This window comes from Musca autumnalis, unplaced genomic scaffold, assembly GCF_047663935.1.
Source record: "Musca autumnalis isolate F117 unplaced genomic scaffold, ASM4766393v1 scaffold_3, whole genome shotgun sequence".
Taxonomy (NCBI): domain Eukaryota; kingdom Metazoa; phylum Arthropoda; class Insecta; order Diptera; family Muscidae; genus Musca; species Musca autumnalis.
Genome location: NW_027411866.1, coordinates 258,047,612 through 258,071,745, shown reverse-complemented (window position 1 = coordinate 258,071,745; position 24,134 = coordinate 258,047,612). Strand labels below are relative to the sequence as shown.

The 24,134-nt window shown below is 37.4% G+C and overlaps 1 protein-coding gene across 4 annotated transcripts in view; it reads right to left on the bottom strand.

Annotated features, from left to right (window-relative positions):
- inaE (inactivation no afterpotential E) overlaps positions 1 to 24,134 on the bottom strand; it is a 56,311-nt gene that overhangs the window by 14,175 nt on the left and 18,002 nt on the right. For all 4 annotated transcript variants that reach the window (XM_073978102.1, XM_073978103.1, XM_073978104.1 and 1 more), the window contains exons 2-4: positions 12,062 to 12,156; positions 11,890 to 11,996; positions 3,158 to 3,262 (exon numbers count right to left, since the gene is read on the bottom strand). In XM_073978102.1, coding sequence (XP_073834203.1) covers positions 3,158 to 3,262; positions 11,890 to 11,996; positions 12,062 to 12,156 — 307 coding nt within the window. The remainder of the gene's footprint in view (positions 1 to 3,157; positions 3,263 to 11,889; positions 11,997 to 12,061; positions 12,157 to 24,134) is intronic.

The following is a 24,134-nucleotide window of genomic DNA, read 5'->3' as shown; positions in this document are numbered from 1 at the left end:
TTGGTTTCGAATCGTTTTAGAGGAACAGTAATGGGATTCTCTAAATCTTTTTTTTGTTACCAACAAAAATCCATAAATTAAAATGCCTATAAATAATATCGGTAATTAACGAAATTTGTCGGTAAGTTAGCAGCAACTAAAATATAGCTGTCGCTAAGTCCTACCGATAGCAACACACGAACACAAACACATAACAACGGCGTGACAGTAACTGACCCAAATATGTGCGCGTGTTATTTTAACCGGCAGTTCATAAAGCATCCCGATAGTGATAGGGCGAAGAGAAGTGTGCTACGCCGTATAAGAAGAGCCCTTCCAGCCGCGGAGGTACCACCACAAGTTACGATGGGCGATGTTGCAGATGCCATCCGAAACGCGAAATCATCCAAAGCGTTGGGCCCACACCGAATATCGATGGTAATGCTTAAGCAACTGGATGAACCTGGAGTTGAGTATTTAACAAGTGTCCTCAACCTATCGTTAGCCACCCATATCATACCAGAAGCCTGGAAAGTTGGCAGGGTGGTCCCGTTACTGAAGCCTGGCAAGGATTCCAGCAGAGGTGAATCGTACAGGCCGATTTCACTCCTGTCGCCAGTAGCAAAGATCCTAGAGGATCTCCCCACGATGAGAAGGTGTTTTCCAGTTGCCCAACATCAACATGGATTTCGGAAAATGCATTGTACTACAACAGCATTAGACACCATATCCACACATATCAGTAGAGGACTGAACCAGAAAAGGCCGTGCGAATGAACAGTTATGGTGGCTCTTGACCTATCGAAGGCCTTCGATACCGTCAGCCATGCCAAGCTGTTTGAGGATATAGAAAAAATAAATCTCCAGCCATGTTTGAAACGTTGGGTATATGTGTGGACGCCAGTCATTTGTAGAATTCAGAAACAAGAAGTCCAAAACCCGTAGAGTGAAACAGGGAGTTCCCCAAGGAGGGGTGATATCTACGGAACTGTTTAACCTCTACCTTTCTGAAATTCCACACCCTCGAGACGGCATAGAGATCGTGATGTATGCGGATGATTGTACGATCTTGGCGTCGGGTCCTATCGTCGATGACATATGTGATAGGTTAAATGTCTACATACATAGCTGACCTAGTGCAGTTCTTCCATCTGAGGAATATGAACATATCCGCCGCTAAATCCACAGCCACGGACGGCTGAGATGAGGCTCCCACTGAACATATAGGTCGATGGTGCACTGATTCCGACCACTAACTACCCTAAAATACTGGGTGTAACGTTGGATAGCATGTTCAAGTCGTCCGCGCATGCCACAGCTATTTGCAATAAAATCAGAAGTAGGAACAAGGTTATCAAGTCGCTGACCGGCAGCACTTGGGGTGCTGATAAAGAAACCTTGTTGACCACCTACAATGCAATAGGCCGGTCTGTGGTAAGCTACGCGGCGCCAGCATGGTCTGCAAAGGTTAGCGCATCGCAGTGGAAGAAGATTCAAACCTGCCAGAATGCTGCCCTGAGGACTGCAACTGGGTACCACCTTATGACTCCAGTGGACCATCTTCGTGAGGAGACGAAGATTTTAACGGTGCGTCAACACAATAAAATGTTGTCGATGCAGTACCTGCTTGGGTGTTATCGCAGTGAGCACCCCTGTCACGATTTAATGGACAGGCTTCCTCCACCCAGGCACGTCAGGAGAAATCTTCATGATCTAGAGAGAGAGGTCCAAAGGTATACAAGAAAACCTCTAGACCAATGGTGCACAAGAAGAGAATACTATTTTGGGTTTTTGTATGGGAAAGAGAGTTGTAGTTAACTTTTTCGTAAAGACGCGTGCATGGCTGCTCTAGACCAACGAGCTTATCAGGCATGCTTGGATAGCATTCACACTGACATGGTTGCGCAGGCAGTACAGAGATACAGTGTGAATGCCGTACTTGGAGACCACCCCCATCCATCGCAGCAGAAGAACGCCAGCTGCCAAGGCAAACACGAGTGGTTTTAGCCCAGGTAAGATCCGGAAGATGCAGCCGCCTCAATTCGTATTGGGCCCGAATTGACTCCACGATACCTAATACCTGTCCAACATGTGGATTGGGACCACGCGATACACTGCATTTGTTTAGTTGTCCAGCTAACCCCACTCACCTGTCTCCTGATTCCTTATGGACGCAACCAGTCCAGTTTGCAGAATTCTTGATTCTGGATACAGAGGAACCTGATAACTGAAATAATACACGAACGAACACATTTGCGTTGCTACAACAACAACAACCGATGGCAAAAAAACAAAAACATTGTTCAACAACATCCCATACGGGTCAAGGGAGACTTCTCTCATATCAATGAGTGCGCCCCGATTCATATTAGCTCAATGATATGGGACCTACTGTTTATCGCCGAGTCCGAACGGAGTGTCTTAAGACACCACTTATGGAGAAGTTTTTCAAGGCTGAAATACTCAGGAAATGTCGCCAACATTACTGAGGGGAATTTTGCCACCGTTGAAAAAATGTGTGATGTTGCCTGGCCGGGGAATCGAACCCCCGACCTTCTGCGTGCAAGGCGGGCATGCATACCATCGCACCACGGTGGCACCCAAACCCCGATAGCAACAGTGTTGACAATTTTATTGTCACCAATGTTTTGTCGGTAACCAAAACACAGTTAGAGAATCCCACTGCATGGCATTAGTTTTCAAAATTGTATTTCCGTCGCTTTTGATTTCAATACAAATGATACATTTGGAAGCGCAAAGGACATATTAACAAATTCTAATTTTAAAAATTATTTTAATTTTTTGAAGTATTTTTTTTTTAATTTTCCCTCTTCTTTTACTATTAAATATGGTGTATATTTTCTTTTAAAGTAGTGTAGACAATTATTTTAAAGAAAATATACAACACATTTAAAAGTATTTTGAAAATATTTTTAATTAGTGATTTTTCCTATGTCTCTTCTTTATCATAACCAATTTCACATTTCATAACTTTCATCTAAATCCAATACTAGTGTCTGGCGATTAACAAAAATTTAATTATAGTCTCCATTTGACCAAAGAGTGGTGTGGGAAAATTGTCATCTGTTTTCTTTCTAATGTTTATATGTACATATACGCAAATGTTTTTGTTTGTTTTTTATTTACTCGTATTTTTTTGTTCACTTTTTTGACTCACCAGTCTTTAAATAAATCCACATATTTATTGGCGCTCGGGCATCTGAGTCCAATATACTACCTCTCATCGATATAATACATATTCCAATTTCTATGGCCAATGAGGCTGCAAAAAAACGAAAAAACGAACAAAAATATCAGAAACAAGAAAAATAAATCAATAAAACAATGACAGTTTTCACATGTGCATTTTCAAGTAATTGCACATTTTACTACAGACGTCAATGTCGACATTCATGTGCAAATTCAAAATTGACAGATTAAAATATTAGAATTTTCAAAAATAAAAGTTTAATATATGTTTATAGTATAGAACATGCATGTACCCGCTACTTCGTTAGCGAAAAGTTTAGATTTATAGAAAAAATGAAGCAAACAGAACTTTTATTTTACCGTTATTGTTTAGAACATTTAGAATTCATAAAGTAAAATTTGAAAAATTTATTCAAATACAAAATTTGATTCCTAACCTTCCTAATAGTTTCTACCAAACTACTGTTACCGTTTGACTGAACTCAGAAATAAATTAAATATTAAGCAAGTAAAAAAGTATCAGTCGGCTTTGCCGACAGAGATATACTCTCAGCCTATGTGAATTGGAACTCTCATCTACGGACAGATCGAATGTATTTCGGGTCTTTTCAGAATTTTGTGGCACTTTTTGGACATTTGAACTTTCCGACAAAAATGTGGATTAGGACTAAAGTTCAAAAGTTTTGCGGAGGAGGGAATGGACCGACATAGTGCATTACGGAAGTGTATCATATTTTGAGAGTCATATCTTTTCGATAGATATCGCGCCCACTAGTCATTTCAGTGGGTTATCGTACACCTGTTGCACCAGTATGCCAGGAAGCATGGACTTGTCCACGGAAAACATATATGGGCTGCAGACAGGACCACAAAAACATCATCGTATAAATTTGCAAAGGATCTCCGAACAGACCCTAAACTGCACTTGGACACAAATGTTGAACTTTTGTGGCTGAGGACCGATATGGGTCATTTTAAAAAGTAAACTAAGTTTGGACGAAGTATGACGAAGTCCAAATTTTGGACCAAATCGGTTTATCAGTTCGAGAGTTATTGTGCTCTCCAGCTACTACATATGGTGCCATAGGGGTCTTTTGCAACTTTCGGGCTGTTTGCCAAGAAGTATGGACTTGCCACTGAAAAAACTTTTACCGTTGTAATTGAGACAGCGATTTCAAGTTGCTTCAACAGAAATCAAAGTTAGTCAAGAGCAGGTCTTAAAGTGAACTTATCCGAAATTTTGTGTGGGAGGTACCCGAAGGAATGGGCAAATATAGTCCATATTCAAACCAGATCTATATCTGGTAGATATATTAGGATGCGTTAAGTATTCAAGAGTTCATCGTGCGTACAATTTTTCCGAACATTGTTGAACTTTTTAGGGGGAGGTACCTGAAGGAGTGAACCGATATGGCTTATCTTCGAACTTAAACTAATTTTGGACAAAACATTGTGAAGGCCAAATGTTGGATCGAATCGTCAGATCCGTTCGAGAGTTATCTTGCGCTCCAACCACTACACACGGTGTCATAGGGGGTTTTTGAACCTTTCAGGCTATTTTCTCAGGAAGTATGGTTTTGTGAGGACCTATCGCCGGAAGTTTTGGCCAAAGTGATGGAAAATGGCATAAAAAGGGCTCAAAAGGCAATAAACTGTGGCGGCGGCCATTTATCTGATATCATATTCTCGACTTGATGTAAAAAAATTAAAAGACCAAATAAAAATAATCCACAAGAAAAATCAAAGTTTTTCTTTTTTTTTTTAAAAATTACAGCCAAAAAACTTCGGAAGATTACTTTTGCGCCACCTTGTACTTTTCGTATCACCACTTCCATATTTCAGCCCGACGCAACAAAAGCGGCTTTCATACCAAATTTCAGATTTACGGTACGTATTTACAAAACCATCTCCATATCTCGACACTACACTTTAACTCTGACCGGTACACCCAATACTAAATTTAGTAGCATTTAGTAACAACACAACAGGGACCTTAATACCAAATATCAAAATGCCACCTTTATTCCTACAACCAATATTAAATCTAGTACCATTTAGTACTTTTCGCACATAACGGTACGAATTTCCAAAACTACCTCCATATCTCAATCCTACACACCAAGTGTAACTTTAATTCCAAATTATGAGATTCCAGGTCTATCCGTTCACCCAAATCCAAGTCTAACCAAATTTAGTACCATTCAGTACTTTTTGTACGCATGTGTACACATTTCCAAAATCAAAATTAGCACGCTTTTGAAGTTCATAACCGACTCATTACGGGATTCGGTCCTAGGTAATTACCAGATGGATATAGCGCATGCTGATCACATTGATAGTTCTACGTTTTCTACGTTTTTTTTTTTTTTGAAAAGTTACCATCGTATCACCTGGTAAAGCTATTGGCGTCACCTGGCAATCCGTTGTTTCTCTTGGGTCAGACCATCTCCCTATAACCGTCTTCATCAACCGACCGCCCGACTTCATCACCTCACCTTCAACAATCATGGGAGAGCTTGCCTAGTTTCAGAGAGTTCACCAAAGGACCAATTCAACCCTTCTGATGTTCGGGTAGCAGAAATAATGTTCCGGGACATAATCGCAGCCCCTCGCTTTTTACCTGCTGGTCGAATACACGAAGCGGGACTAGTACGTAAGTGAGTGTGAGTGAGCTTTGTCCAGCCCATCCTAGTGACCACAAGCCGGGAACAAGTGGCTAAAATATCTGAAGAGTTGCAACATTGGAACCGGAATAAGAGAATTGTGACTAACTTTCGAACCCTAGAAAGAACGTAGATAGGACTTCAGTAATTTTTGACGACTTTACGCTGACTGATCCGAAGAGGTGCGCAAGTTATTTTAATCGAAAATTTGTCGATCACCCCGGTAGTGACATGATGAAGAGAATAGTACCGCGTCACATTAGATCCCTTCTTACCGAGGAAGAACCAAGACAATTTACAAGGGATGATGTTGCGAATGCCATGAGGAATCTCCATGGTAATGCGCAAACAGCTGGATGAGCCGGGAGTTGAGTATCTCAACAAAGTTCTCACCCTGTCGCTAGCCAGCCACATTGTGCCAGAAGTCTGGAAATTGGGATGGTCCCTATACTGAAGCCAGGCAAGGATACCAGCATAGGTGAATCGTACAGACCGATTTCGCTTTTGTCGCCCGCAGCAAAGACCCTTGAGGGTTTGTCCTCCCCAGTGCCAGAAATATAGCTATCCAGTTGTCGGCCATCAGCATGGGTTCTGTAAGCAGCACAGCACGACAACAGCGCTGCAAGCCATGACCATCTACACCAACCTACTTTGCATCAATGTAAAGGTGATATTTTCTTCTTCCATGCAGGCTTTGCTTTTGGAATAACCCTACCCGAAGCGTGTAATAAAGAATAAAACATTGAATTTTCCCTACAAAAGGTTTTTGCCCATTCCGACCCTGAATGTTATCCGACCATCATCAAAATCAATAGGCTTCTCCCCGCTGGGACACCCAACAACCACCAACATTTCGTGTGATTACAAAAAAAAAAAAGATGCAAAAGTGGGATGTATGGCGGACTTCCGTAACGACACTTGCTTGGCAAATGACTGCAAATGTGCGAAGTATTATGTTTCTTAACACTGTAGTACTTAACAACTGCGAAACTACGTGTTTCAAAACGTCACAAATACGAATTTTTAACGCAGGTAAAAAGCAAACATGTATCATTTTTATTTCTGTTGCCTTTAGTTGCATTTTCGAGGAACAATGCATGAGCGTGCAACTGAAATATTTTGACAAGGTTTAAAAACACAAAGCAACAGACGACACGGAAGGAAGTCAGCCTATTATAGATAATTGCGATATTTCCTTTGTTTGACCACTTACGCCAACCTACTATACATTGTTGTAAAGGTGAGATTTTCTACTTTCATAGGCATGCTTTGCTTTCGGAAGGAAACCAGCCGCAGATGTGATAATAGGCTTTACAACTGAAATCCCAAAAATGAAAACTCGGGTTGGATCTCCGTTGTGTGACCACCTACTCCAACCTACTTCACATTTTTGTGAAATTTTCCACTTTCATTATTACTTTCATACCCCAAGGGGTGACACGAGGGTATATACACATTCATACGGCCAAAATGTGCCTCATCGAAATAATGGTTTTAGATCCCAAGTATGTTTGGACGAAATGTGTTTCAGACAATTTGGAGTTGATTTAGCCATGGCCGTCTGTCTGTCTGGCTGGAGAGCACGATAACTCTCGAACGGATCAACCGATTCGGACCCAAATTTCGCTTTCGTAATATTTTGTCCAAACTTACTTTAAGTTCGAAGCTATATCGGTCCACTCCTTCCGGTACCTCCCCCACAAAAGTTCGAAAATGTTCGGAAAATTGGTGCTCACGATAACTCTTGAAGGCAGTAACCTATTTGGTCCGTACTTTGCACATGGTGAAATTTTTACCAGACTTAGATTAGGTTTCAATATGGACTCAATCGGTCCACTCCTTCGGCTACCATCCACACAACATTTCGGAAAAGTTCAGTTTAGGACCTGCTCTCGGAATCGCTTTGATTTTTGTTGTAACAACTTTCATTTACTGCCCTCTATACGATACAAGTTTCATTGATCAACCGATTTGATCTCAAATTTGGCCTTTTTCATATTTTGCACAAACTTAGTTTCTGTTCGAAGATGGGCAAAACCGGTCCACAACTTCTGGTACTTCCTAACAATATTTAAAAAGTCACTAAAATGGTATGCACGATATCTCTTGAACGTGCCAACCAATTTGGTCGAAACTTTGGATCTCCTACTATTTCGTCGAAATTTAGTTTAATTTCTAAAATGGGCCATTTCGGTCCTCTCCTTAGGGTACCTCCCCCACAAAAGTTCAACATTTGTGTATATGTGCAGTTTAGGGTCTGTTCGAAGATCCTTTGGAAATGTATATCGATGCTGTTCATTGTGGTCCTGTTTACAGCGACATTATGTTTTCCGTAGACAAGTCCATACTTAGTGGCATACTGGTCCAAAAGTTATACGTTGACCCACTGGAATAACTAGGATATCTATAGAAAAGATATGACTCCCATAATAAGATTTACTTCCATAATGGACTATGTCGGTCCATTCCTTTAAGTACCTCCTCAACAACGCAACACTTTTGAACTTTAATCCTAATCCACATTTTTGTCGGCAAGTTCAAATGTCCAAAAAGGGCCACAAAATTCACTCGATCTGTCTGTAGATGAAAGTTTCAATTCACATTGACTGAGGGTATATCTCTGTCGGCAAAGCCGACTGACACTTTTTTACTTGTTTTTTTTTTTCAAGAAAACTACCAAACTTTTTGGTAGATTTTTTTTATCTACAAGAGTACATCTTTATCTAGTGTCTGATTTTTTTTTTTTTTTTTTTTGTAGAAAAATATTGTGTGGTATTTTGACAAATGACTCTTTTTTGTAAAAGCGTTTTGCAGTGCCAACTCTAGCTCGAAAACGAATTAACCGATCGTCATATATTTTTGTGGGCATATTTAGACCAAAAAATTCAAAATTTAAATTTTTAGATTTAAAAACTGACGTTTTCTGGTCATAAAACGGGCAAAAAAATAAAAAAATCAATCGATGAAGGACTAGATTTTGATGTCCTTGATAACCCCACAAAATTGTATGACATTAGTTTTCGAGCTGGAGGTGGCACAGATTTCAAAATGTCACATACAGAAAAACACTTTTTTAATTTTCATGTTGCATACAAAACACTATAAATTTTTTCCTTCCAAAGTTCATATCCCAGGCAAAATTTTTCCGATCGACTTGAAAATGTTACCACATATTCTATGCTACTTAAGCTAGGATCACACTAGGCTAGGGATGTACAGAACAGTACTCTAGCGTAAATTTAATTTCGTTTGCTTCTATTTATTCTCTTGCGCTCAGTCGTTGATGGGACGTCAACAAAAGAACACACGCACGGACGTACGAAATGTTTTCTTCATGTTTTAGTGCTGTTTTACATTTAAGCGATTTGTCTTACGATTTTTTGTCTCCTCTTTGTGGTGGTTATTCTTGTTAGGCAGAGTTGCAAAACATAGTAAGAGAAATTGAAACAAACTTTAGTTTTGCAATGAATTTTGTGCATAAAAAATCATTTAAAGCATAAAATGTTTATTTGTTATAAGCATTTTAAAATTTGTATAACATATTTCTATAAAATACCTTCTTTTTACATTAAGTATTTTTAACAAAATGTACACTTGGTACCATGTTACAAAAAAATGCAACCCTGTGTGTGAAATTTACGAAGATGAGCAAAGAGGAGACAAAAAATCGTAAGACAAGTCGCTTAAATGTAAAACAGCACTTACTTAAATAGTGTTTGTACATTAGAATTAACACTTGTAATTTATTGTTTGTTATTTAAAATGACTTCTTTAATATGACCATATCAAGCAAATAAAGAAAATCTATTAAAAATAACATGTTTAAATTTTGTACTCAATCGGAGAGTAAATTTGGTACTCTTAGCACTACAGTCACATATACCGTTTTGTTGCATCCCTACCATTGGTGTCCAAAATAAATGAGAGAGAATTGTTGGGAGAGTAATATCCTTTGGATTTGTTAATCTCCGTTGTTACGACAACGTGCAGGCGTGTACATCAACGATCCCTACATTATGCAAATATTTGCTCTTGCGACCGGCAGTGTGCTCTTACTGAGAGCAGATGAGCGTAAATAATGCATTGAAATTTATGCTCAATTGCTCTCAGTAAACACACACTCCCTGTCGCTGGAGCAAATATTTGCCTAGTGCATTGATGCTCAAAATAAGAAAGAGAGTAAAGTAGTGAGAGAATCACAAGAAAGTTTGTATCAGCATTCAGTGGTTGTTAGAACTGCGACCAGTAAACATGTGGTGGGTGTGTGCGGTTTTGTTCAGTGTCCCCACTAAAATTATGCGTACATCCATGCACATGTTTACTTGTCGGCTGCTCAACGACGACTGATTGTTGTTCTCATTGTGAGTACATGTATGATGTAGTCACGTTAACGTATATGGATGATCTTGGCTGGCCTAGTGTGAACCTAGCTTTATACTTTAAAATAAGCCAATTAAAAAATTATTTGGCACTTAATACTAATCGTACACAATTTAGTACCTATTTAAGTACAAATAAAAATCAGTAGTGGGTGCGGAGTGGTGAGATAGAACAGTAGGGGGATTCTCTAAGTCATTTTTTGGTTATCGACAAAAATCGGTAAATTTAAAACGCAAAATTATGAATGAAAATTACATTACCGAAATTGTAAGCATTATAATTTTATCGATTTTTTCGGTAACCAAAAAATGCGTTAGAGAATCCCACTATTGTTCTATCTCACCACTCCGCACCAAGAGTGGCCATCACCATGCAATATTGCAAGACTTTCTTTAAAAACTAAACCGTTTATTTAATAATGTGGCACTGTCGAAGTGGCAAGGGCGAAGTGTCAGCATTTTGCAATGTCGACATACTCACACATAGTACAAGGCGGTTTTTTTACATTTCATTGGCAATGTTTTAAATCAAAAAAATAGTTGTTTCAGAGCCATTAAAGTAAATTACCGTTTCTATAACGTCACAAAATTTCTGTTCCGGCTGATTACCTTGAAAATATTTTTTTTTTAGATTTATGATTCACTCACTCACAATTTCTGTGTTTTAAATCTGATTTAAAGATTGTGATGGTGATGATGACGAGAATGCTGCTCATGTAGACAAGCTGCTGATAACAAAAATTAAGGTCATCCCAGAAAATATAAATCCGGCATAAACATGAATATGTTTAGTTTATGGATTAAGCATTAAAACAAAAAATAATTGTGCAAACATTAAAATTGTTTGTTGTAGGTACTCTTGTAACGAAAAGCAAATATACCTGTATGAAGATTTTTTATTTGAATATTTATAAACAACAACTAACATGTTTGAACACAAGTAATTTTGTTGTTCTTTTCTGGGGGTTGGGTTTCGTTTATTATCAAAATAACCATTCGTGCGATACGAAACATTAAATTTTACAAAATGAAATAGACCGAAACTGCTAGAAGTGTACAATTAAACGTTTTTACTCGTATTTTATCATGAAAATCTTATTTGAAAGTGTTCTGTTTATTTCCACATTATTCGGAAATTTAACAAACAAAAAACCAAAACAAAAGATCTAAATAATGTTCACTTGAAGTGCTAAAAATAAATAAAAACTTTGATTTATGATACGACCTGTGTTGTTATCTCTAGAACATGACCGAAAATGAAGGAAAGTTAAAGCAGTGTGTGCTTTTTGGCAAATATGGCTTCTAATCGTTTTACGTCTTTTTGGTAGTCATGACTACATTTTGTATCAACAGAAGTTTGAAGAATTTTTATATAAAAAATCTAATGAATCAATGCTCAAATAATTAAACGTACATTAAAAGTTTAAAATAATAATTAAAATTGAATTGTTGATTCGAGAAGTAAACCTCCAACAGTCTTATAAATGTTTTCTTTTAAAAATTATAAGAGTTTAAGATTTATAGGATTGGAAACTTTTAACAGATTTGTGTTACACAAAGCAACTGAAGTTTTAAAACAATCAGCCGAATATGAATTTGCACATGAATGTCGTAGACTTTTTTCAATTATAAATTTAGTTTATCGTTCCAATACTTACCACCTAATATAATTACATAGCCTATCTGATGATAAAAAAGTAACTTAACATCGAAAATGTTAGTGTCGTATTCAAAAGTGCAAAGAGATGCAATAACAGTAATTAAACTGAAAAGGAAGAGTGAGAGAGAGATTAGGCATTGAACAATTATTTAGAAGCCTCATCAACTTACCAAATAAGATGAATAGTTAGGAGGAATGCACCAGGCACCACCAGATCATCAGAGCCAACGGACCAACGCCTTCGAAAAACAACAAGACCAGGCATCTGAAAGGAGAGGACAAATTAAAAATATTTTCAATTAAAATTATTATTACAACAAGTAAAAAAGTGTCAGTCGGCCTTGCCGACAGATATATGGATTAGGAACTAACTGCACTAAGACACAAATGTTGAATCTTTGTGGGGGAAGTACCCTTAGGGAGGACCGATATGGGCCATTTTAGAAGTTAAACTAATTTTTGACAAAATATTAGGAGATCCAAAGTTTGGACCAAATTGTTTGCCCCATTCAAGTGATATCGTCCTAGCATTTTAGTGACATTTTTTAAATATTGGGGAGAAGTACCGGAAGTTGTGGACCTGTATTGCCCCATGAAACTAAGTTTGAATATAATATGACCAAGACCAAATGGGTTGAACAGTTCGAGAGTTATCGTGCTCTCCGACAGCCACATATGGCGACAAAGGGATTTTTTACACCTTTCGGGCTGTTTTCCTAAGAAATATGGACTTGCCCCTGAAAAAACATTTACCGTCGTAATGGAGGTAGCGAATGCAAATCGCTTCAACAAAAATTAAAGATATTTAAGAGCAGGTCTTAAAGTGAACTTATCCGAAATTGTGTGTGAGAGATACCAGAAGGAGTAGACAAATATAGTCCATATTCGAACCTGATATATATCTGGAAGACATATTAGGATGTGCAAAGTATGGATCACGTCGGTCACTCCCTTCAAGAGTTATCGTGCGCACAATTTTTCCGAACATTTTTGAACTTTTGTGGGGGAGGTACCTGAAGGAGTGGACCGATATGGCTTATCTTCGAATCTAAACTATATTTGGACAAAATATTACGAAGGCCAAATTTTGGACCGAATCGGCAGATCCGTTCGAGAGTTGTCTTGCGCTCCATCCACTACACACGGTGTTATAGGGGCTTTTTTCATCTTTCAGGCTATTTTCTCAGGAAGTATGGACTTGCCCCTGATGAACAAGCGTCGTATGGAGGGCAATGAATACAAGTTGTTGCAACAAAAATCAAAGCGATTCGAGAGCAGGTCCTAATCTGAAGTTATCTGAAATTTTGTGTGGGAGGTACCCGAAGGAGTGGACCGATTGAGTCCATTTTGGAACCTTATCTAAGTTTAGTAGAAATTTCACGATGTGCAAAGTAAGGGTCAAATCGGTTACTTCCTTCTAGAGTTATCGTGCACACAAATTTTCCGAACATTTTCGAACTTTTGTGGGGAGGTACCGGAAGGAGTGGACCGATATAGCCCATCTTCGAACTTAAACTAAGTTTGGACAAAATATTACGAAAGCCAAATTTTGGACCGAATCGGTTGATCCGTTCTAGAGTTATCGTGCGCTCCAGCCAGCCAGACAGACAGACGGACGGACATTGCTCAATCGACTCCAAACTGTCTGCAACACATTTCGTCCAAACATACTTGGGGTCTAAAACCATTATTTCGATGAAGCACATTTTGCCCGTATGAAAGTGTATATACCCTCGTTAGCATAAATGCTGAGGGTATAATTAACAGAATGACAGAATTAAATAATGTAATTTCATTGAGGAAGATTATTTTAAAAACAAAAAAATATATACATACATACATATATGTATCAGGAAAAATATCTAAAATTGTCTTTTCGATTTCAAAAAAAAAAAAAAACAATTTTTTTGATACTCCATCAATTAAAGATAAGAAGTAACAGACATTATTTCTGACGGCTACATAATACGATGTACAACGTTTGGATCAAATCGGGTTCTCCCTTCGAGGCTTATCTTACGTACAACCCAGTTTAGTCGGTGCCGGGGGGCTTTTTTGGAGCTTTGGGCCATTATCTCAAGAAGTAAGGGTTTGTTCCTTAAAAAAAGTACCGTCGTGGGGAAAACGAATACAAGTTGTTACAACAAAAACCAAAGGGATTCACAGTCCATTCGAATTTTCGACCGATTCGGCTGATCCGTTCGAGAGTTATCGATCGGGTATTTTAAAACTTTCGGAGTATTTTCTCAGGAAGTATGGATTTGACCCTAGTGGGGGCAGTGTATAGAAATTGTTTCAACAAAAATCAAAGCGATTCGAAAGCAGGTCCTAAAATGAACTTTTCGGACATTTTGTGTGGGAGGTACCCGAAGTAGTGGACCGATTGAGTCCATATTGGAACCTCATCTAGGACCAATTCGGTTACGGTTATTTTCGAACTTTTGTGGGGGAGGTACCGGAACGAGTGGACCAATATAACCCATCTTCGAACATAAACTAAGTTTGGACAAAATATTAATAAAGCCAAATTTTGGACCGAATCGGTTGATCCGTTGGAGATTTATCGTGCGCTCCAACCAGCCATCCAGATGGACGGACAAGGCTAAATCAACTCCACATTTTCTGAAACATACTTGGGGTCTATAACCATTATTTATATGATGCAGCGAAGTTTTACATGGCTGAAATACTCAGGAAATGAGGGATATTTTGCCACCGTTGAAAAATGTTTGATGTTGCCTGGCCGGAGAATCGAACCCACGATTATTATTATTATTATTATTATTATTATTATTATTATTATTATTATTATTATTATTATTATTATTATTATTATTATTATTATTATTATTATTACGTAGTCGACACTGCCGACCAATTATAATTGTTCGAATCAGCATATTACTTCTGCACGCGCCCAACTCATACCATCATCAAAAGCATAGTTCCATTCACCTTTACTTACGACCAGCTAAAACCACTGACCAAGCATTGCACGCGCATCCGGCCCAATTACACTATTCCCTGATCATGCATTTCCCACGACTCAAAATATATGCAATACCATCGATTGGGAGTTCTGTTGAAGACATTAATCGAATACAGAAGTTAGTCTTAGTTACGCAGTCGATTGTAAACGTTGTCTTATAATTAAAGTGTCAAGTAATCCAAAGTAATAATATAAGTGTCAAGTAAATTAATAAAGTGAATTAAAAGTGATAACTTCAGTGTTTTACTAATAGAAACAGGCACCGTGGTTTGCCTTTGAAATATATTTTTTTAATTTAACTCGACTGGAAATCCTTAAAGTGTAAAAAAGCGGGATCCTTAAAATAACAAAAAATTCTGCGAATCCTACGGGACCCTCCAGAATCATTGTTAGTTATCCTCCTTCGCCAAACCGGTATTCCTGGTGATCAATTAACCCTAAAATATCACAGAAGGTTACCGGAGTGAATGTGAAGCTACCCGTACCCGAGTAGGTTACCGTGAGCATAAAAGCGGTTTTCCAAAAAGGAAAAATACGGACCTTCCGCGAGGATAACAAAGGATATCCAGTCGATCGCGTCGCGTCGCGTAACTAAGGCTCAACGAGCAAAAAAATACATATCCTTAAACGGAAAAAAGAATAAAATATAAAAATCAAAAATACTACACAAAAAAGGAATAAAAATCCTTTAGAAAATTGAAAAAAAAGAAAAATATTGCACAAAGGAAAGAAATATCCTTAAATAGGAAAGAAAGAATAAAATATAAATCAAAAATACCAAACAAAAAAGGAAAAAAATCCTTAAAAAAATTGTAAAAGAAAAGAAAGAAAATATTCCAAAAAGGAAAGAAAGAAATAAAGAAAAGGAAGAAATCCTTAAAATTTTTTCAAATAGAATCCAAAGAAAAGAAAATAAATCTTAAATAAAAAATCCTATAAAGTGAGAAGTGAAGTGAGAGTGTTCAAAAACGAAACAAGCCGTATAACCAGGTGAGTCCTTTTACCATTCCAATTTGTGACAATAATGGAGGAAATGAGAACGACTTTGGCAACCCTTACGGGGGCGGTCAATAGGCTTTTAGAACAGGTCAAGTTAGTAGAGAATAGACTAGGGAGACTTGAACAATCAAATGAACAATCAAATGAGACTTGACGAGTTAGAACGGCTAAGGCAAAATGGAACCCCAAACACTGAGGAAGCGGTGTATACATTAGCAGTTCCTAGAACTGAGGAAGACCTTAAGTCAAAATGTCGGCTACCGGATAGTGTCAAAGAGTTGCGCACTTTTGACGGTAACCCGCTTCATTATGTCTCTTGGGTCCACTCTGTGGAGATGGTCCTAAAGGACTTCGAGATCGTAAAGGATAAGCCAATATATAGGACAATCATGCAAAGTATTAGGCAAAAAGTTATTGGAGAAGCGGACACGGCATTGGTGTCCTACAACATCTTCGACAGTGACTGGAAAGACGTAAAGAAAATATTATCATTGCATTATGCAGACAAGAGGGATGTCCAGACGCTGGAGCATCAACTCAACCAGCTATCTCAGGGATCGTCGAAGATCGACGAATTCTATTCAACTGTGAATAACCAGTTGTCCCTGATAATTAACAAAATAAAAAGTGAATCATATAGCGAAGAAACTATTAATGCTTTAATAAGTACCCATAGGAACAGAGCATTAGACATATTTATACGAGGTCTTACCCCGGCTCTGTCCAGAATGGTGATCATACAAAGACCAAGGACATTGCCCGAGGCATATTCTGCTTGTCTTGAACTACAAAATCTAACAATGAGGAATAATATTTTGCATCCAGGAACGCATAAGAATTCGCAGTCAACAAACAGTCCAACAGATACATCTCCACCTACACCAGCTCGACCACCCAAACATTACAATAATTACAACAGGCAGAACAATAACTTCAAAGCCAATAACTGGCAATCAAAGAATAACAGTCATGACTATAACCCGAATTATAGGCCAGTTCCATACCCCAAGAACCCGCAAATCAAGCATGAGCCTATGGAGGTGGATCGTTCTGTACAATCAAGGAATGTCAATTACATGAATCGCCCCAGGCAACCTGAGAAAAGACATGGATCTGAAATTCATAATAGGGACAAACAGCCGCGTATTTTTCACCTAGATGCTAATTGTGAAGATCCTGATCCACATGATATCAGTGAGGAAGCACTGCCTGACGAAGTCAATGACGAGACGAGTGAACAGAATTTTATCTAGGAAGGCCATCAAGCCTACCTTACATAGAATACGTAGACAGAAAAAATAGAATATTACAGTTTTTGATCGACACCGGCTCGAACAAAAACTTTTGCAGCCCAGACCTGTCTGCCGGAAGTACACCCTTAATTAAACCAATTGTAGTTAATACGGCGGGTGGAGAAATTCTGATAACCAAAAAAATAACAGGAGCATTTTTTTCCAGGTTTGGAATATCAGACAAAATTACCTTTTACATTTTACCCGGACTAACAACATTTCATGGAATTATAGGTGTCGACTGTCTTAAAGAACTAGATGCATTGATAGATAGAAGGGAGAATATTCTCCTTATCAGAAATAAGATAGTAATTCCCCTAAAGGCTAAATTCAGCAATGCTTTAAATTATGTACTAGACGATTCGGTACCAGTTAGTACTCGAGAAAAAATTAACCAACTTCTGGAAAAATACAAAAATTTATTTGGGCCAATAGACAAAAGTCAAGCAGTTTCAACGAATGTAAAAGCGGAGATACGAACAACTACACCTGCCCCATTTATACTAAAAGTTAATGCAGTAACTATACCAGATACATACCCCATACCCGACATTAACGCTACATTGGCAAGTCTTGGTAATGCCAAATATTTTACAACTATAGATTTGACTTCTGGGTTTCACCAAATTCCAATGAAACCCTCTGATATACCGAAAACTGCATTTTCAACGATGAATGGTAAATTTGAATTTCTACGATTACCTTTTGGATTAAAGAATGCTCCGGCAATCTTTCAGAGGATGATCGATGATGTTTTAAAGGACTATATCGGAAAAATTTGTTATGTCTATATTGATGACATAATTGTGTTCGGTAATAGTGAGAAGGAACTACTGAATAACGTTGACTTAGTTTTTGGAAAACTCGATGAGGCTAATTTGAGAGCTAATATTGAAAAAACTCACTTTATGCAAACAGAGGTTGAATTTTTAGGGTACATCGTGAGCGCGAGTGGGATAAAACCGGATCCGAAGAAGATAAACGCTATAGAAAATATCTCACCCCCAAGTAACCTCAAGGAACTAAAATCATTTTTAGGAATGACATCGTATTATAGACGGTTCGTTAAAGACTACGCAAAGGTAGCGAAACCTTTGACAAATATGTCCAGGGGGGAAAATGCACAAGTCAAAGCCAACCAGTCTAGGAAGATTCCTATAGACTTAACCGATGAGGCACTTGTAGCTTTTCAAAAGTTAAAAACTCTATTAACATCAGCGGAGGTTCTAGCATTTCCAGAGTTTGATAAGGCATTCAACCTTACAACAGATGCATCAAACTATTCTATAGGTGCTGTCCTTTCACAAGGAGAAATAGGCAAAGATAGACCGATTGCTTATATATCTCGTTCACTTAATAAAACTGAAAAATCATATGCAACTAACGAGAAAGAGATGCTAGCCATCGTATGGGCGCTTGATAATCTACGGAATTACTTATACGGTGCCAAATGTATAAAGATATATACGGACCATCAACCACTTACCTACGCATTAGGTAATAGGAACTTTAACTCCAAGTTAAAACGATGGAAAGCACGTATAGAAGAGTATAATCACGAGTTGATCTACAAGCCCGGTAGATCAAACTTCGTCGCTGATGCTCTTTCTAGATTAAAAACAAGTGTCAACCACATCAGTGAGACATCGACGGATACTGCTACTGAAGGCGATTCGCAATATACAAGAACAGCATCGGAAGGTACAGTAATAGTTTCGGAGATCGATAACGAAGACATTGAATCCACAGGATCAACGGCTCACAGCGCAGATCAGGATGCTTCCGACCTTATACCCCACATGCAAGTCCCAATTAACGTTTTCCGAAACCAGATAATTATACAAAATGGACCGGAACTCCAATCAAATGACACACCACACAAGAATTTCATACGTCATTATGTTTCGTCTCGTGAATGGAATCGAGAAACACTACTACGAAAATTAAAAGAATTATTGAACCCAGGTGTGGTTAATGGTATAAAAATTCCAGAGTGTTATTTGTCGATATTACAAAGTCTCTATTTGGAGCACTTTTCAAAATACAAGATCAGGATAGCCCAGAACAAAGTTACTGACATTAACTGCGAAAACCGACAATTCGAAATACTCAAGGAAGAGCATTGCAGAGCCCATAGGAATGCCAAAGAAAATAAGAAACAAATATTAGACAAATATTATTTTCCTCACATGTTTGCACACATTCGGAAGTTCGTGACAAATTGTGATATTTGCAACACAAATAAATATGATAGGAAACCTACAAGACCACAATTTCAAGAGACACCTATACCGACGATGCCTTGTGAGATTTTGCATATGGATATAGTTGAAATTCAAGGTCACAAATTTATATCAGTACTTGATAAATTTTCAAAGTTTGCTAAGGTATTTCACATCAGCGATAGGTCAGTCCTGACAATCAGAGAAAAACTCGTGAAAATATTAAATTTTTTTACCGCTCCGAAAATTCTGGTAATGGATAACGAGAGTAGTTTCATTAGCCCATTAATTAGAGATTTTCTAGAAAGATTAGGTATAAAGATATACCTAACTCCATCACAACGCAGCGAAGTGAATGGCCAAGTAGAGCGATTTCACTCTACTCTTCATGAAATTTACAGATGTTTAAGGGCAGAAAAGGCGGAGCTTAGCGTTCTTGAACTCACATACGTTTCGGTGGACAGGTATAACAATACAATACATTCAGTCACAGGAAAAAGACCGAACGATATATTTTTTAACAGATTTAATACAATAGACTTTGACAAATTAATAGAGGCACGTATAAGTATAAATAGAGACCTTAGAAATATTATAAAGAGAAATGCAAAAGAAAAAAATAAACGCATGAATATGAAACGTTCACCACCGAGAAAGTTTAGAAAGGGCGATGCTATTTTTGTCCGAATTAAAAACATACAAGGCAAGAATAAGCCAGTTTATAGGAAAGAAATTGTAGATAAAGATAATAAGGTCACAGTTCGCACGGTAAGTGGTAAAAGGATACACAAGGCACACATAAAAAATCTGAAAAAAATTAAATAAAATCCTCCACTTCCTTCCACTGGATTTATGAATTACTGAGTGTGGTGACGATTCCCGTCAGTTGAAAGGTTCAAAAGGTGTCCATGGCTTAACGAGACTTCCTTTTGTTCTTTCTTATACTGATGGAAATCATTCTATTACTCAAAGAGAAAAATCATGATATATGAATGGCAAATGCTTAAAACTGGAAACATTACGATTTCAATGATTATAATAAATGGCCAAGACAAAAATTAATGTAAAATATGTTAAAAATAAAAAAATGAAGTAGGGAAGATTCCTATCGGTTGAAGGACTAAAAAGTTGTCCATGGCTTAAGAGACTTCTTTTTTACCTTTCTTATAATGATAGATAATCGACCTTCACCTTATAAAGAATAATAGTAAATTGAAAATTGGGATATCCCCATGTACATTGGCCAAAAAATAAACTAATTTGAAAAAAAAATGTAATCAGATACTACAACCAAAAATAAATATATCGAGCCCTTCCCGCGAAAAAGATGTAAGCGACATTTTTTCGATTTTCGTTTTTTTACGGAAATCTATGAAGAATATTCCAACACACCATCTCCCAAATTTTTAGAACTCAGCCATGTACCGTTACGAAATTAGAGCAAAAACAATTTTGATGTAAGCGCCATTTTTGCTTTTTGTGTACATTTGTTTATGACAGCGAATTGTCGCTTACATCAAATTGCACATTTACATACCATGTCGTTATACAACTATATTACAAGAAATACGTTTTAATCTTATAATTCTTCAAATAAATACTTGCTATAAAATTAGTGTGCATTGTTTTTAAATTGTATATAAGAATTACTCTAAAAATGATTTGTTTCAAATATTTTTTTTGATGTAACCGCCACTTCTCAAAGTAAAAGCCTGAATGCGTGACAGCGAAAAAGATGTAAGCGACACAAACTACCGTTATGTTAAAGATATTCCACAATTTTTTTATTTTCTCAGTAAATAGGATTTAATAACAGAACTATACCAAATTTAAATAAACAATTTTGGTTATATCAAAAGTTATTCAATAAAAACCGTCTCCTGTAAAATTAGCTGTTTGTCGCTTACACCTTTTTCGCGGGAAGGGCTCGATATATACTATATACTAACCAATAATTAACTATATAAAAAAAAGGCCTTGCCTTTCTACTAACCCCTAATCAACACAATTATTACATTTTAGAGATATGCTTTTACGAGAAGTCTTCACCATCTTGGCAGGCTTTGCCATATATACATTGGAGGGAGCAAAGATTTTTCAGTATGACGTCCCCATAGTGACCAAATCGGCCAAATCAAGAAAATGTTGGAGGAATTAGGTTGCGCTACGAAGCAGAAGAGATCCATAGATTGGATTGGGTCAGCATGGAAATGGGTAGCCGGAAACCCTGACGCAGCGGATTGGAATAATTTGCTCAGAAGCCAAGACTCTATCGTTAGAAATAACAATGAGCAATACAAAATCAATGAAAATCTTCTTAACTCTACGAGAGATGTAATTCGGAAAACCAATGAACTTGTCGACTCCATTAACCAGATAAGCAACGGCAGAGAAAACAAGGAAATTGGACAGAACACCATGAACCAAGTCATTGTCTTGAAGGACGTCCTCAAGGAGATAATTAGGGCATGCCAACTGGCAAAAAATGACATCATCAACACCAATCTCTTAAACAAAGGCGAAGTCGAGGATGTCATAGACGAAATGGAAACCTTGCCATATGCGAATGCAGTCGAAGCCATTGAATACGGCACTCCATCAATTTATACAAATGGATCCGTGTTACTATATGTGCTGTCCATACCAAAATTGAGAAAAGATCTTTACCATCGACTCATCCTCAGAGCCCCTATTAAAAACGGAAAACAAATCGAACTACCCTACGATGAAGTCCTTGTTAGCGAAGCTGAAACTTATGGTGTTTATAGCCCTTGCCTACAAATCAATAATGTAACGGTATGTCGACAATCTTCACTAAAGCAATTACCTGAGGACACTTGCATACCACATCTTCTTAAAAGCAGAAACGCCAGCTGCCGATACAAGCTAACAAATGAACATACTATAGAAATGATCACTACGGACATCCTGTTCCTTACTAACTACAAAGGTGCTATAAATCTCCAGCAACACACCAAAACCCTCAACGGTACTTATTTAATTAAACTCTACAACGAAAGCATTACTATTGGTGACAGGAACTTTTCCAGTACATTAAGTTCCAGATTGCAGCCATTACCACCAGTCCTAATGAATGTAACTACCGAAAGTTTTGTTTTGGACATTGATCACGTACATAGCATTGGATTGCGCAACATTCAAAAACTTCAAAGCCTTGCTTCGAAACTGGATATATCTCTAGGAACTTACATTACGATCTTAATACTAGCTGGCATCTGTATTGGGATTCTCTGGCATAAAATCACCAAAAAACTAAACCTGCCAACAATCCAATTACCACAAGTGATGAATACCCCTACCCATGTGATCTGCGGGACGCAGATTTTTAAGGAGGGAGGAGTTAAGAACGTAGTCGACACTGCCGACCAATTATAATTGTTCGAATCAGCATATTACTTCTGCACGCGCCCAACTCATACCATCATCAAAAGCATAGTTCCATTCACCTTTACTTACGACCAGCTAAAACCACTGACCAAGCATTGCACGCGCATCCGGCCCAATTACACTATTCCCTGATCATGCATTTCCCACGACTCAAAATATATGCAATACCATCGATTGGGAGTTCTGTTGAAGACATTAATCGAATACAGAAGTTAGTCTTAGTTACGCAGTCGATTGTAAACGTTGTCTTATAATTAAAGTGTCAAGTAATCCAAAGTAATAATATAAGTGTCAAGTAAATTAATAAAGTGAATTAAAAGTGATAACTTCAGTGTTTTACTAATAGAAACAGGCACCGTGGTTTGCCTTTGAAATATATTTTTTTAATTTAACTCGACTGGAAATCCTTAACTTTATTATTATTATTATTATTATTATTATTAATGGTGCTTCATAGTCATACAAAGATTTAATCGATGCACGTCGAAAGTTGTCTAAATTATATATTTTTGTTAAATTGATTTTTTATGTCGCAGTAAACGCCACGCAACACATGTTTGTACACCAAACTTTCCAATGGAAATATCAAATAGCGTCTGTCAACATGTAGTATTGCCTAGACCAGAAACTTATCTAGTAGCCCTCGTATAACTACTAGTGCCTCACTGAAGGGTTCTTTTTTCATAAAGAAGTAAAAACTTGTTAAAAATTAGGTAATAGTAGGTTTATATCAGCGCAATATCGAATGCCGATCTAAAGTTGCTTAATGGACATACTGGAGTATAATCTGCAGTGTGTGCATCTAATATTTCAACAATCGAAATCTGGTATTTATTGCATTATAACAAATCCCATTCATATTTGATATTTAATCAGGTTTAGCGAAACCAATGTATTGATTACACCTTTAATCAAGATAACAAATAACAATTTTGCAATTATTTAACTTTGCACCCAGCGAATCATAATAAAGCATGGTTGTTTATCGATGCGATGTGCAAATCGTATTTACAAATTGCGAAAACGTAATCATTTATTGTTTCACATTTTATTGTTAAGATGATTCACAACTGGTTATGATGACATAATGGCGGATTATTTTAAATTTCAAGGTCTACGTTAATTTGCGGTTTTTAAGTTATAGTTATTTATATGTAAAAGAAATATTGTTATCGTAGTAAAAATTGGCAGATTCTTGCAGGTTGTGGAACAGACATACATATAATGCCTTGTCCTTTATGTTATCGAAAGAAATAGTAAAAATTAGTAGATTCTTGCAGTTCTGGAACAAATCAATAATTTATTTATCGTAAACAAGTCTTCGTGTTTTGTT